Source organism: Stenella coeruleoalba, assembly GCF_951394435.1.
Source record: "Stenella coeruleoalba genome assembly, chromosome: 15".
Classification (NCBI taxonomy): Eukaryota; Metazoa; Chordata; class Mammalia; order Artiodactyla; family Delphinidae; genus Stenella; species Stenella coeruleoalba.
In genome coordinates this window covers 11,607,917-11,623,390 of record NC_137161.1, presented here as the reverse complement: position 1 = coordinate 11,623,390, position 15,474 = coordinate 11,607,917, and the positions used below count along the sequence as shown (strand labels likewise).

The following is a 15,474-nucleotide window of genomic DNA, read 5'->3' as shown; positions in this document are numbered from 1 at the left end:
TCCAGGCTCATCAGGTGTGGCTCTTGGGCAGCATTGCTGGAATTTCCCTGTCTGGCCTCCTTTTTGGGAAAAATGAAAGAGCAAAGGAATTTGCTGTTTCCCAAGAGGGCTAGGAGATAACACGTTCCAGCTACTGCTATCTCTCTGGCCAGCAAATACCTGTTGGGCACCGCAAAGAGCGGGGTTTTCCTCTGTTTTGTAAGGTCTTGTTTATGCAGCAAGCTTGGCAGTTGAAATGTCTCCAACGCAATTCTGTGTTTTTCAATCATTTTGTTTTCTGCCAAAACAAACTTTATTGCACCAAAAAGAAAAAACAAAACTTCATTTATGTACAGTCAGATAGAAAGACATCTCTTTGACTCCTGTGCATATTTCCTCAACTCAAGATTAGGGTGTAAAAGTCAGGCTAGTATGCCAGACATGCTCTGCCCATGGCAGGACCAAGGAGAGGATTGTCACTTGAAAGTGGGAACACTTAAATGGATGACAGGTAACACTGGACCAACAGACCAAGGGCATTCTTCCAAGCCTTGTACTAGCTCTGGGAATGGAAGACGGAAATTGGAAGCAGGGCCCCTTTTTGAGACTTCTTTGAAGAGACCCAGCCTTCAGGTATCAAAGCTAAACTTCTGTCCCCCAAGCGCACTTCCTCTCCGGTTCCTTTGCTTCCTGCCCTCCCAAGTAGGACATTCTCCTATGCGTCACTAATTTTTAAATGGAAAGTTAGCCAGTAATCTGTTTCTACAAAATGGCATAAGTGAGTTAAATATTTGCTTATAAAGGTTGACTTGGAATTCATGTATCTTGGCAGCTTGTTTAATGGCTTTGTAAAAATCTCAGCTTCCTTACATGAAATAAAGACCTCTTTGCTGCTGCCTTGCCAGGGAGACACTGAGAGGAAACCCATGGAAGTGGCTTCAGCAGTGATTAGGGGCAGTGGACAAAAGTTGAAACTCAAATCCTGAGTACACAACAAAAGTTGTAGACTCTCTCATGGTGACTTTTAAAGAAAAGACATCACTTTTTTTTAAATAACACATCTCTCTTTTCATATTATAAGGTTAATTATAATATGATTATAGGATTATAATCATATTATAGGAAAGCGATTATAGGAAAGCGATTATAGGAAAGCGATTATAGGAAAATTCAAAATTAAAGTATGACAAAGTAAATAAAAATCCACCCATTCTCCATACCCAGATTCTTATGTTCCCTTTCTGCCCCAAGAGTGGTTCACCTGCCCCTATTATATCCATGGATGACAGTGACGGCTCACACCTGTTCTGCCCTGGTCTTGTGAAGGGCACTTTACATGGCTTCTCTGCATTACCCTCCTAACATGTCCATGAGCGTGGGTACTATTAGTCCCACTGTACAGTTGAGAAAACTGAGGCTTGGTGAGGGGAAGAAACTTGGCCCAAGGTCACCCAGCCGGTAATGAAGCTGCCAGAGAGACGGGCCCTTAGCAGTTCTCTGCGGCCTCTGGGAAGCCTCAGGTATTATTTTCCCAGCTTTTTCTTAAAACACCTGATACTAGAGGCTCCAGGGACTTGCAAGAAGCGTGAGGCTTTATTGCCTGTCACATGGAAGGTGCTTTTCTGTTCTGTTCATGTCTGTGCACTTTGCCCCTTTGTCCCTCTCTAGGCATTATGGCCATCCTGTTCTCAGGCATCGTGATGTCTCACTACACACACCATAACCTGTCCCCAGTCACCCAGATCCTCATGCAGCAAACCCTCCGGACTGTGGCCTTCTTGTGCGGTGAGTTCTGCCTCTGTGTGGTCCCACGTGGGCCTACCCAGAGCTACTCGTTCTTCCTCAGCCTGTTTCAGGAGTCTGTTGAGATTTTCCCTGACAGAAGAAGCAGCAGAATTCCTCAGAGCCAGATACTGCACTCCCTTATCTTTTGTTTGTTACTCTGGCTTTCACATTTCATAAAGTAAGCCTAATACCTAACAAATGGAACTTTCGATGCCTGTAATTTTAAGACCAAAAAATAATGAGAACTGCGAATAACGAACATTTGAGACTCATGTATTTGCAATATATGAAAGTGACGTTTCTAAAAAATGCGTTCCTTGGAACTGATATTGATGAGAATTAAGTGAAAAAAGACTCCATAGTCAAAAAACAGTTTGGGAAATCCTGGGGTAAATAAAGTTGAACAAGTTTCTGAACTTGTGAGACTTTTCCGCCAAGGTGCATTGTGAATTTCTAAGAGAGAGACAGAGTGACAGCATTTCCCAAACTTGTCCACAGGATCCTTTGTTCACAAGAGCATCTTGAAGGATGTGTCTCAGGCAAACCCTGAATTAGAGGTGTCATCGTTGGCCTGGGCCACACCGTGATGACTGTTTCTCTTAAGCAGTTTCAGTTATGCATCACAGTCTGATGAACCCATCATGTACCTGCCCCTAGTTTACACCTGGAAGTGAAGGAACCACTCTCACGCTGTCCCTTTACACCGGCCCCCAAGTGGCTGTGCTCTGCCTGTCACCATCAGCACCTCCCCTGGCATTTCTGTGGGGTGTCTCATTTCGAAGCACCAGTTCCACACTGTCACGTGCTGGGAGTCGGGGGCAAGCTGTGCAGAGACTTCATTCCACAAACAGGGAGTCTCAGGTCACATGATCTGAGCACTGTCTCATGGCTAAGAAGTGAGTCTGGAAGCAGTCTGTCTCTTCCTGGCCCAGTGGGTATTGTTTCCACAGCACCCTTCTCAGAAAGTCATGGCGAAAGACTCTCTCACCGTAAGGAAATGTAAAGCAAAACATCCATCAAATTCTATTTTGTACCCATCAGATTTTCAGTTTGGTGATTCCCCACTTCCGGCACAAACGTATAGAAAATAGGCCCTGTTGACGGGCATATACATTGATGCCATCTTTTTTGGAGAGTCATTTGCAGCGTCAGTCTGACTTTAAAAGGCACATACTCTTTGACCCAGCGATTCTACCATCAGGGATTTAGTCTGTGCACAGGGATGTTTGTTGTTGCTTTTTCAATATCAGAAATAGAAACAGTCTAAATATCCATCAAGGATTCATTAAATTAACCATGACGTGTCCACATAATAGTATTCGTGCTGCCAGGGAAAAGCATTACATAGATCTGGATGTGTTCTAAATAAGCTGATTGCAAAAGATGACAAAAATACTTGATAAAAACATTCAAGGAGGAGAAGGGTAAGTATACTGTCCAGCTTGTGGACTTGTTCTAAGAGGATACACATTTGAAGAAAAAAAACATTGCTGAAATGTTTCAAAACAGCCTTGATGTTTTATGATGCTCAACTTTTAAAATAGTGTCTTTGTCTCCCTGGCTCTACGTTTATTCTGGAGGATGTTACAGTCTAAGCAGGGAGCCTGGTGCTAGGAATTTCTAAGGTGCTTTTTCTTAGGATACACAAGTGACTGCTTGTACAGCAAGAGTAAATGTCAGACTCTCTTTGACTTGTGGAGTGGAGCCAAGAGTTGAAATGTATTTCTTCCTGCAAATCCTGCAGGATGTAAGCCTTCTTCTAAACTTTGTGGCAACATTAAATATGTGAAGTCAGTCATTTGGCTTTGTCCACTCTGGCAAGGAAGTTAACAAAGGGCCCTTTCACACTAGTCACATGGCGTCTGCAGTCATTTGCTCTGAATTTTTGCCACTTTGCCGCAGTTGGGATCCTTGCTGATCACAGTGTTCAGCAAATGGACAGATTCATATATTTATCACCGTCCCCAGGTGGGAGAGTATTTATTTGCATGGGTATTTGACAGCTGGCTTATTAAATTAGGAGATTCTGAATAGCAAGCACTTGTTGCTTATGTGATAGAAAAGAATGAGAGAATCAAAGGACAAGTTTGCCAAGGTACTGGTTGCAGGATTTTCCAGAAAATAAGCAAAGTGGTATACTGGATTCTGATTAACTTCTGAATGTTTGCTTGCATAACAATCCCATGCTGTACTGGAAGAAAATAGTTGAGGCTGAATAATCCATTCTTTGGTTTGTTTCAGAAACATGTGTGTTTGCATTTCTTGGCCTGTCCATTTTTAGTTTCCCTCACAAGTTTGAAATTTCCTTTGTCATCTGGTGCATAGTAAGTATTTTCCTTGTTTTTTATTTAACTACTTATTTGTAGATCGATAACCACATATTCTGGATTCATTTATGTAACTGTTAACTGGTCAAAGTCAACAGCTACATAGACAACCTTCTGTTTGAAGTTTCTTTTTGTTAAAAATTCATGAACATACAATAAATGGGAAGGGATGGAATTAAGAAAATAAATATCCCTAGAAGAGAATTCTTGCTTGGTTTTAATTTTAAGTGGCCTTGAACTGTTATAGTCTTCTTTAAAAATTACCATTTTTTTCAGGACTTCCCTGGCAGTCCAGTGGTTAAGACTTCCGAGCTTCCACTGCAGGGAGCCCAGGTTTGATCCCTGGTCAGCAGGGAACTAAGATCCTGCAGGCTGCAAGGCGCAGCCATTAAAAAAAAAAAAAAAATTTACCAGTTTGTAACGTTAGGTAGTAAAAGCAGATTTCAGAATTGAAATGTGTAATTGATCATAACCATGTAAAAACGGCATGCATAGAAAAAAGAAAATATGTAAGAAAATGCAGCCGAATGTTCACAGTGGTTGTAGAACGGGGGAAGATTTCTTTCTCTTTTCTACTTTTTCTGGATGATTATTATGAATATACCTAATTCTTGCTGTGGTTTCCTTCAAATGTGTCCATTTATAAGCATGACCTTGGACACTTGTTCAAGGTAAAGATTACGAGGCCCTTACCTCCTTTGGAGATTCATCTGGAGGAATCATCATCCCAGGTGGTTCTTATCATTGAGAAGATTTGGGAAACTGTTGTAATTGGACGAGAGACGGGTGGTGGCAGTAGGAAACAAGTTAAAATGTACCTTTAAAAAAGAAAAATAGAAGTTTAATCATTTGCATTCAAATCAGATCTTGGGAATGGAATGGGAGAAAAATAAATGTTTAAGCATTTAAAAGAAAGGTCCAGCTCCCTCAGGCATCTGATCAAAGTGATGGGAATGGCTAACATTTGGGCATTAGCCTGGTGTTCCCAGGTCCCTCGTCTGTGTCCCTCCTGTGTCTCTGTCCCGTCAGTGTGAACTCATCTCCCATAGGTCCTCCTGCTGATTTATACTCCTGTCCCTAATTTGATCTGTTTGTTGTCTTTTTAGATCCTCTGTTAATTTAAGGCACTTGCAAAGCACAGCTTGTTGAGTTACCATAATTCATCTTAACTCTTATTACCAGCTCCACTTAACAAAACACAGCTATTGAGAGGCAGGCTTTTTCTTTTAAATCACTGTCACCTACCACGTGCAAACCAGTGAGGCCTACCTATTTGGCATATGGGGAACCTGAGGCAGAGAAGATAAGGAACCCTAAAGAAAAAGATGTTTCTCCTTGCAGTCTGGGTGCCTCTACCTTAGTTGGCACAAGCTCATTGCTTTTGTCACTGTTATGTGTCCTCCAAACTCAGGTTTTAGGACAAGAAAACAGCAGCAAAAGTCTTTTATAGAAAGTATAGTAGCCTTTAATGTGGTCACTGGGTGAAAGGGGCCACATTTGGTCAACCCTGAAACACACATGTGAGAATGGAGGATTGGATTTCAGTGGGTGAAACAGGGAGGTGGCGATCTCAGCCATGAGCTGGGAGGGAAAGAAAATTGAGGCGATGCCTGGGGTGGTGACTCAGTTCCCCCTGAGCAACTGGTCAGTCTGGCCCTGGCACTCCTAGAGACGGCCTGTGCCGCTCAGATGGATTACCTTAGACTCACTCAGTGGTCAAGGGCATGGGCTCTGGGGACTGAGCCAGGTTTGGGACTTGGCTCCACCACTTCCTGCCTGCGTCAGCTTGGACCAGTTACTTAATACTTAACCTCTCGCTGTCTCAGTTTACTTGTCTCTAAAATAGAGACAGTAATACCTACCTCATGAGACCTTTGGAAGGATGTAACTTGAACAAGATAATGCATATAAAATCATTAGAGCATTGTCTGGCATATAAATGTTAGATGATTGTGGGTAATTATTAACTTGACCTTCCAAGGCACAACAGTCCAAAGCACACTCAATTCATGCTGGTTGTAAGAATAAACTTAGAGCCTTAGAATGTATGTGTGTGTATATATATATATATATATACACACACACACACATATTATTCTGTTCAAGTTAGTTATGGTGAGAACCAAGATGAAGAAACGAAGTAAATTAATAAGTAGTTCTAAGAAGCCACTTAGATAAGATTTAGACTTTACATAAAGCTATATTTTGTTGAAATCGACCTGCCTTTGGAGATGGCTAGGAACCAAAAGCCATGGCAAGCAACTGGCTAGACAGGGTGTATGTGACCTCCTGTTAGAACCCACCTGTGCATTCCTCTTGCGCAGGGAGCAGCATTTACGGACATAGGTAGGCGCTTTTCAGTCTTCGCTCCTTTCCCTGAGGAGTGGGGCCCCCATGGGAGAGGCAGGAATACCTTGTCTGTTCCCCCAGAGCTAGCCCATTGGGAATGATCAGTGCAGGCCCGTCCCACAGCGGAGCACATTTGGAGGAGCCAGATTACCCTTAAATTAATCTCTGGGTACTTCTGCACGGCCTCTTGGCATTACTGAAGCTGTCATTGATACCTTGTTAGTCCTCTCTTTCTGACAATGGAAACGTAACATACAAAGCTTTAATCCTTTCCTAGACACATAGAAACTGGCATCTCCTGGGTCTCTGCCTAGCACTGAGTTCATGTCTTTGATGACAAGGGGATGCTGCCTTTATAATGGGTGTGTTACCAGGTCTGTGTTAGCCTCAACAAGCTTCAACTTGAAGAACCAGAGGTTTCCATGTTAAGACTTAGTTTGTTGCTGTTAACAGGTGCTTGTGCTGTTTGGCAGAGCGGTGAACATTTTCCCTCTCTCCTACCTCCTGAATTTCTTCCGAGATCATAAAATCACACCAAAGATGATGTTCATCATGTGGTTCAGCGGTAAGCCCAATCTTGAGCGAACGGTGGAGGGAAGATGTGTGTTATAAAGGCGCAGGCCCTGCGGAGAATGCACGTGCCTGTCCCCGGAGCCCTTGCGAAACGAGCATGCCTCATCGGCCCCAAGTTGCACGTGCTCCCGTTTAAGGGCGCCTGCTATAACACAGGCCCTGAGCGAGGCCCTTCGCAGGCGGTACCCCTCCCCACAGCGCAGGAAGTGGGTGGTGCGTGTCTGCTCTACAGATGAGGAACCTCAGGCTCAAGGGTAAAAGACTTGCTCGGGACGAGGGGCCCCAGGAGGCAGAGCCAGGATTGCCCTCCTTCCCTCCACTCTTTCCTGGACAGACGGGGTAGCCCAGGGCAAGGTGTGCACGGCGCCCCTCCCACCTGAGCGCTTTCTAGGCTGAAGTAACAAGGGGCTCAGAATAAAAAGGTTAAAGTTTAAACTTTTTTGTACTATAGGTTAGATTTGGATTTTTTTTATTCAGTTACTAAGTTCTGATAATTTATTTGACCATTTCAGTTGCTGTTCAATCCCATATTCCTCTACTTTTTAAAGGATCGAAATGATTTCATAAATCTTTGACTCCTAAAGAACCGGATCCGTAGACATCTTTAAATTTACTTAGGAGCAAATACATCCAGTTCTTTGTGCTTTCTTGTTTAAATATTATAATTAAAATATTTCTGTGTGGGTCAGGGTATAGCAACGTGCTTTGTAAGCTGTTTTCTGTCCAACAGCATATCTGTAAATTTCTCGCAGATTTCCTTTTCAAAAGACCTTGTTTAAAATATATTCATAGGTGTGTGTGTGACAGATCTAGGTAGGTAGGTGTGTATATATGTGTGTACAGTGAGAGAAACTTTTTTCTTAATCTTTTTTGCCAGTGAGGGAAAAAAATCGTGAAGTAGTTGATCCAAGGTCTTGAAAATCTGAAAGAAAATCTAAGAAATGTATCAGGCATTTTACAAAGTATGTGAGCTCTTTGGGGTTGCGGGGTGTGGTGAGAGACCTCTACAGGGAAGTGGGCGGTGGTTTTAAACAGGGAGGGATCTTGGTTCCGGGTGTCCTCAGGCTGTCCAGGCCTCTCTCCATTGATTCCCTCCCTCCTTCCTGGATCCTCACCCTGTCCCACTGGCTCCGCCATCATTCAACAGTTGAAGATTCTCCTTTTCCCCGCAAAAAACCAACGACTTCAGCCAAAACCCCTGCTCCTCGTCCCCTCCAGCTGCTTCCCCATCTCTTCCTATCGTGGCCAGACCTCTTGAGTGAGCTTTTCTTGCCCATTTTCTCCACTTCCTCCCCTCCTGTCCTCAGGGCTGGACTTGGCCTCGCCCAGGTCACCAGCAGCCTCCCCCAGGCAGACCTGGTGGGCACCGGTTAGCCCTCATCCCACCCGCCTCCTTGGCTTGGGGCTCCTTCCTCCCACCGACCTGCCCTCTGACTGGGAGGATACCCTCTCCTCTTCCCTTGGCCTCCAGGCCATGCTCTGGTTCCCCTCCTTTCCCTTGGGATCTCCTCAGGCTCCTGTCCAGGTCCCCATCTGCCTTTACCGGCACCTCAGCAAATATTGGCTTCCTCAGGACTCAGCCTCAGACCTGCTTCATCTCTTGCGCTCTCACAAGCTCACCTGTCCTGTGGCCTCAACTTCCATCTGGTTCCCACCCTCCCAAAGCTGTTTCCTCCGACCAGGCCTTCCCTCTGGGATCCAGACTCCAGTGTCTGAATCCTCCTTGGATGTTGTGGAGCCATGGCGATCTCATTGTCTAGGACGGAACTTACCTTCCTGCCCCAGCTGCTTGTTTGCCAGCATCCCCCTTCCTTCCACAGGAAACAATAACACGTGGCTCCCTCTTACGAAGTGTTTACTGTGCGCACATGCTGTCCTATGCCAAGGCATTTCATCCTCGGGCCGCCGTCATGGCAGGCCCTGTGTCTCGTTCCTCGTGCCAGCCTGGGAGGCCCCAGGGAAAGCAGGAGGCCAGGGGGTGGACCCAGGAGCCAGACTCCCGACCCCGTGCCCAGACCGTCGCGCAGCCAGCCTCCTAGGACCCGGGCATCCTCCAGGCCCTTCCCTTCCCTGGTCACCCCACTTTCCCCTCGCTCCTGTGACCTGTTGCTTCTGCTCCCCGTGTCTCTTTTAATTCCACCCCCTTCCCTCCGCCCTGCTGTGTCCCCATATAGGGTCTGGGCTGCAGCAGCCAGCCCCCCATCATGCTGTGATGCGCCGGCCTCCACGTCTGGGTCAGATCCTGTCGCTGTGTGCCCGGCCCGCCCTCCCTTCTCCTTCAGGCCCTCACCCTCACACGAGTCCTCGTTTGACATCTCTCCTCCCCGCTGCTCTGGGAGCTCCTGTCCCCCCGTATGGCACCAGACAAGCCAGGAAGTTTTTTAGAGAGAACGTGCCATTTCCCGGCTCAGTCCATACCCCTCAGTCCAGCCAGCACCCTCCCAGGGAACCAAAACAGGAAGTAAGGGAGAGGCCGTGATGCAGTCCCCTGAGCCGCTGGCCACCACGGGGGTGGCATCCTCCACTACAGTGGGCATTGGGCAAAAGGCATTCTGTGACGTTGCCAGTAAAGCGTGTGGCCCTGGGAGGACACCTCATTCTCAGTCTCGGCGCCTCATCTGTGCGCTGTGAGAATAACAGGACCAGCTCTACAGCTGTGACAATCGGATGAGGTCATGTCCGCGGAGCACGTAGCACAGGGAGGGCTCGTCTGCACCAGCTGTCGTGTTTCTAAAACATAAGCGCTGGGCTTGATAAATCCTCAACACGCACACGCCCGGCGCTTCACAGCCTGGACAGGTCACTTCACCCGCTCCGCTCTGCCGCCTTGAGAAGTGGGAGCGGAGGTGAGCCTCCGTTCCTTGCGCCTGCTTCTCTCACACCCCAGAGCCTCACAGGCTGAGTTCGCACTCTCCAGTGGGTGCATTAGGTTGTCGAGCGGCCGTGGTGCCGGGCTGGGCCCAGATCCCCCGCGAACTGCTGCCCCCTCCCGCCTGCCTCCGTCCCTCTTACTCCCTTCACTGTCGCCCAGGCCTGCGGGGGGCCATCCCCTACGCCCTGAGCCTGCACCTGGACCTGGAGCCCATGGAGAAGCGGCAGCTCATCGGCACCACCACCATCAGCATCGTGCTCTTCACCATTCTGCTGCTGGGCGGCAGCACCATGCCCCTCATCCGCTTCGCGGACATCGAGGATGCCAGGGCGCGCCGCAGGAACAAGAAGGACGTTAACCTCAGCAAGACCGAGAAGATGGTGAGTGCCGGCCGGGCGGGCAGGGGCAGAGGGTGGGTCCCCACTCGCCGCCAGAAAATGGGGGAACGAGACACGATCTGAGGATGATCCGTCCCTGGGCACGCACGCATAGGCGCGCAGCACATGCACACACGCACGCACCAGCTTCCCAAAGTGACAAGGAGGTTGGACTCAGGGTCTGAAGCGTGACTCTTTGGGGTGGGTTGTCTGCCGGCCTCGTGAAGCCACGGAGGCAGTGGCGTGGGAACGTGAACCTTCCAGACTCTTCCAGGAATGCTCCTCCCCTGCCAGTAACCACACCGCCCCATCAGGCCGGGACTGGAAGGAGGGTTTCAAAATCACAAAATGACAAAATTGTATCATTCCCTAGCATCTACTAAAAAGCCTCCTGTTGGGGCTAGATAAGGGGAAAGTGCTCACAGAGGCTTGGAGAGTCACAGGAGATGGCCCTCCACTGAGGACAGGCAAGGGCATGATTTGGGGGTGGAGGTGCCCAAGGCCATCTGCAGCGAGCCTGAGGCCCCCGGACCCCTGCCCACCTCTGCCTCCTCCAAGCCACCCTCCTCCCCTGAGTCACAGTGATTGTGCCTTTCCTGCCCTGTGTTCCCTCGGGCCCTGGCCTCTGGTCCTGCCTTCCTGCACCACTCCCTGCTCCACGCACATGCTTCTGCAGAAATGCATCTTTTTCTAGTTCCCTTGTTCAAGGCCATCAGTAACTTTACTCAGCCCTGGAAGGCACAGAAATCCTCAACCAGAGGTGGGGAAGGGGGATGTGGCCCACCTCTCACTCTGGAAAGTCCAGTCTGGGTGGATCTTGGCCTCCAGTCTCTGCCCGCGGCCTCTCCAGCCAGAGTTGTGCTGCTGAGAGAACCTTCAGATGACGTCAGACAGGGCTGGCTCACAGAACTTTCCTCACTCTCCGTGGCCCTTCTCCCCCCACCCCCATCCACCAGCCTTCTTGTCTGTTTTTAACCAAAGTTCAAGTATAGGTTCTCGAAGCTTTTAGTGGGTGTCAGGATTGGTGGAGGGCTCCAGGGTCTTACAGGTCTGGGGTGGGCGCCCAGAGAATTTGCATTTCTGATGAGTTGCCGGGAGGTACAGCCACACTTGGCCAAGCACAGCTCTGGTAGAACCAGGATGTGTGCTCGGGGGGAGCAGCTGCTGTTTAGGGCATGTTTTCTGTGGTGCCTGCGCTGTCCTTGGACTGTCCCTGATAACCTGCAGGAAGCAGATGGTCTCATGATCCCCATTTTGCAGATGAGAGCACTGAGGCACAGAGACCAAACCACACAGCCCTGGTCACACAGACTCTTAACCACCCCACTTTCCATCACTGGTCGTCAAGGTGGGGTTCCTGGTCCAGCAGCATCGGTGGGCGCTTGTTAGAAATGCACATTCTTGGGCCCCCTCCCAGACCTGCTGAATCAGGAACTGCAGGTGGGCCTAGTGGGCCCAGCATTTTGTGGCTCCCCAAGCTCCAGGTGATTCTGACGCCGGCCCGAGTTTAGAAGCGCTGCTCCACGGCAGGGAAATGCCCTCCCTGCCGCTCCCTCTCTCCCACCTCCTACACCCAGGGTACACCTGCGCTTGGGGGCGACTGCAAAACTGCCTATGGTCGCCCCTGCAGAGGGTGGGTGGTCCTTCGCTCCCTCCCTCTCTCCCTCTCCACATCCCTCCCTGCTGCATCCACATGACCAGCAGATGTACCCAGAATGGGCCTCTGCAGGCAAAAAACGACAAAAGCCGCCTCCCTCATTCAGTTCACTGGTAAAGAGACAGCCTAGAAGAGCTCCCAGTCCTGGCCGCACAGACAGCCACCTGGAGAGCTTACAGTAGACCAAGCCCCAGCCCTGAGCTTCCAACTTCTTCACAATTCTGATTTTCCTGGATGTCCATCGTTTTCTTACACACCTTCCCGCCTCACTACAGGCTCCCAGGAGGCCTCTTTGCTGCCACCGTTAGGGTTGGGGACACAGGGGCCGGGGTGAAGAGCTGCGGAGGAGGTAGGCTGGGTGGTGTGAGGGCTTCCAGGCAGGTGTCAGCTGACGAGCCTTCGGCTGCCTTCCCCCCACCCGCTGCAGGGCAACACCGTCGAGTCGGAGCACCTGTCAGAGCTCACCGAGGAGGAGTACGAAGCCCACTACGTCAGGCGGCAGGACCTCAAAGGCTTCCTGTGGCTGGATGCCAAGTACCTGAACCCCTTCTTCACGCGGCGGCTGACCCAGGAGGTGGGACGCAGGCCAGGGGTCCCTCGCCTTCCTCCCTCAGGGCCTGCAGTGGCCAAGAGCAGGGTGGGCAGGGAAGACCCACGTGCCGGGCTGGGTGGGGGCCTCTCCCCACTCAGCGTTCTCTCCTTCCCAGCCTCGCAGGCTGGACATGCTTGCAGCACTCTGCATCTGCTTTTTTTCCTTCGCTGCCGTATTTAATGCTGGTTTGTTTATTTATTTATTTAATTCATTTATTTTTGGCTGCACTGGGTCTTCGTTGCTGCGCGTGGGCTTTCTCTAGTTGCGGCGAGCGGGGGCTACTCTGCGTTGCGGTGCGCGGGCTTCTTATTGTCATGGTTTCTCTTGTTGCAGAGCATGGGCTCTAGGTGCGTGGGCTTCAGTAGTTGTGACACGTGGGCTCAGTAGTTGTGGCTCGCGGGCTCTAGAGTGCAGGCTCGGTAGTTGTGGTAGTTGTGGCTCACGGGCTTAGTTCCTCCACAGCATGTGGGATCTTCCCGGACCAGGGCTCGAACCGTGTCCCCTGCATTGACAGGCAGATTCTTAACCACTGTGACACCAGGGAAGTCTCCAGTGCTAGTTTAATAATAGACTTGTTAACCCAGTTTGGATTTCCTGGATGATAGACTTGGGACATTGATCGGCTACTGAATCTGAGCTGAGGAATTTCAGACCTGCCAGGGCCTTGGACAGTGGCCCGAGGCTCAGGGCTCTTGCTCCATCCCTCCAGGCACCACTGGCCTGACAGTGAGTGACACACTCAGGGACCAGCTTGGGCCTGCTTTGCTGAAACCGTCATCCTGCACCGTGCAGGGTGGGGGAGGGGTTCTGGCTGCTGCCCCGCTTTGGTCCTGAGCCCCGTTTTCCCTCCCTCAGCAGTCAGGATCGCTGTCAGCACGTGAGTTCTTACTGTGAGCCAGGCGCTACACCAGACGTTTTTCACGATTGCTTCATTTCATTCTCCCAGCAACCCATGCAGTAGATGCAGCGGGTTGTCTCAGTTGATAGCCGGGGAGACTGAGGCCCAGAGAGGTGAAGTAACCCCCCGAGGTCACACAGCCAGTACCTGGCAAAGCTGGAAGCAGAGCCCAAGTGTGTCTGATTCCAGAGGCCAGGTTTTTTAACATCATGCCATCCTGCCTCCTACTCCTGTTCCAGGGTGACACCTCCCGTTATCTCCTCCCCAACAGAGAATGATCCCAGCTTGCGGTTAGTCAGTTAACACTTTGAAATTGCTTGTGGCCGCGCCCCCTGCCTCCCGTCTCCTCCCTTCCTCAGCCCTGACCCTGAGCCAGACCACTGACAAGGGCTTGCTGTGTCTCCCACCCCAGGACCTCCACCACGGGCGCATCCAGATGAAAACCCTCACCAATAAGTGGTACGAAGAGGTGCGCCAAGGCCCCTCCGGCTCCGAGGACGACGAGCAGGAGCTGCTGTGACCGACCAGGACGCGTGGCTTCCGGGCAACCGGGGCCGCAGCACTGCCATCCAGCCTCCCCGCGGCTCCCAGGACGGCCACCCAGCAAGGGCCCCCGAGGCGTGTGCATGTGGCACTTCTTTGGGGCGGATGGAAGCAGGGTGACGCACAGGCTACTGTCGTCTTAACCCAGGACCTCCCAGGCCTTTGGAGCCAGCCGGCTGCCCTGAAGCACCCTCTCCCCGCTCCCCACTGGGCTGGACCTCTGCCCTCAGGGTGGCTTCCCAGCCTGCGGATTGGAGGGACCACCTTTGCAGGTACATGTTTCCTTCTGCTTCTGTAGCCGGGGAATAGTCATCTGTCACGCCAAGGTGCCTGAGAGGAGAAATCCTGCCATGGACCCACTGTGCAGGGCGTCCCGGGAGCGTGGTGCGCCGTTGCCGCCATCCCTGGCCACTGCCTTCATTACAGGGGCCCTTCCCTGCCGGACGGGTGTCGGTAGCAGCAGGGCGAGAGGCCAGCCGCTGCTTCCCTGTGCGTCATCAAGGCACCTCGACCCTCAGCAGCGGCGGTTCTCACTTAAGCAGCAGGCTCAGAGGCCTTGGAAACCTCACACTCCCCTTCGTGATGTCGCTTGCACTCCCTGAGAAAGAGAAACTGAGTGACCTTTTTCTCTTTACCTCTGATTGGCACCTCACAGGCTGTCTCCCTGGGCAGCAGGCAGCTACTGCCCTTCTCTGGGAATACTGTGAATGTTTACACTGGAACCGAGCACGAGGGCACAGGCACCTCTCTAGAGCCCCATTGGAAGCCGTATCCCTGGGTTTTTTGGGGGTGAGTGACCCTATTCAATGTAGGGTCAGAGCACCCTCTAGAGGGAAAGTCTTCAGGGTTTATGCTGGCCAGCAGCTGCTGTCTTTGAATTCAGTTTAAATTCATGCACTTTTACAAAGTGGTGAGAGCCTAGCAGTCCCTTCCCTGACCTCGATTCCTTACTCAGTGGTCCTTGTTTGTTCAGAGGCCCCTTTTCCTGGGCTCTGCCCACCGTTTACCTGCTGCACCTTCACTGCTCATCGGCATCTTTTTTTTTTCCCCTCCCAATTCTCTACCATCTTGGGTCCCATTTGTCCCCGTGCTCCTCGTCTGCCACCCCTTCCCAGGGCTCCAGTGGCCTGCAGCCAGATGCATCTGAGTCTCACTTGCAATCCCTGAGCAGCCACTGCTCCCTCAGGACTCGCTCACAGAGCGCTTGCGCACGCGCGCGCACACACCACACACACCCCTGCCCCGGCCACGCGCGCACACACACACACACACACACCACACACACACACACACACACACCCCTGCCCCGGCCACGCGTGCACACACACACACACACACCCCTGCCCCGGCCCCATGGTCCGGGCCCCTGGGCCACCTCAAGGTGAGGAGCTGCCAATCATGTCCAGAGGACATGGAGTTTCTGACTTCCCCGCATCCACCCCCTTCACCGGCCCTTTAACAAGTCTTTACCTGCTTGCTTGTGCCCATCTACAGGCCTCTGGCAGTTTCCATATGTGGCTCA

The 15,474-nt window shown here is 50.9% G+C and overlaps 1 protein-coding gene across 1 annotated transcript in view; it reads left to right on the top strand.

The window, feature by feature from the left end:
• SLC9A8 (solute carrier family 9 member A8) overlaps positions 1–15,194 on the top strand; it is a 68,867-nt gene extending 53,673 nt beyond the window's left edge. Inside the window, 6 exon segments of the mRNA XM_079946468.1 lie at positions 1,648–1,764; positions 4,006–4,088; positions 6,894–7,005; positions 10,045–10,265; positions 12,347–12,493; positions 13,822–15,194. Coding sequence (XP_079802594.1) covers positions 1,648–1,764; positions 4,006–4,088; positions 6,894–7,005; positions 10,045–10,265; positions 12,347–12,493; positions 13,822–13,929 — 788 coding nt within the window. The 3' untranslated portion in view covers positions 13,930–15,194.
• The last annotated feature ends 280 nt before the right edge of the window (positions 15,195–15,474 follow it).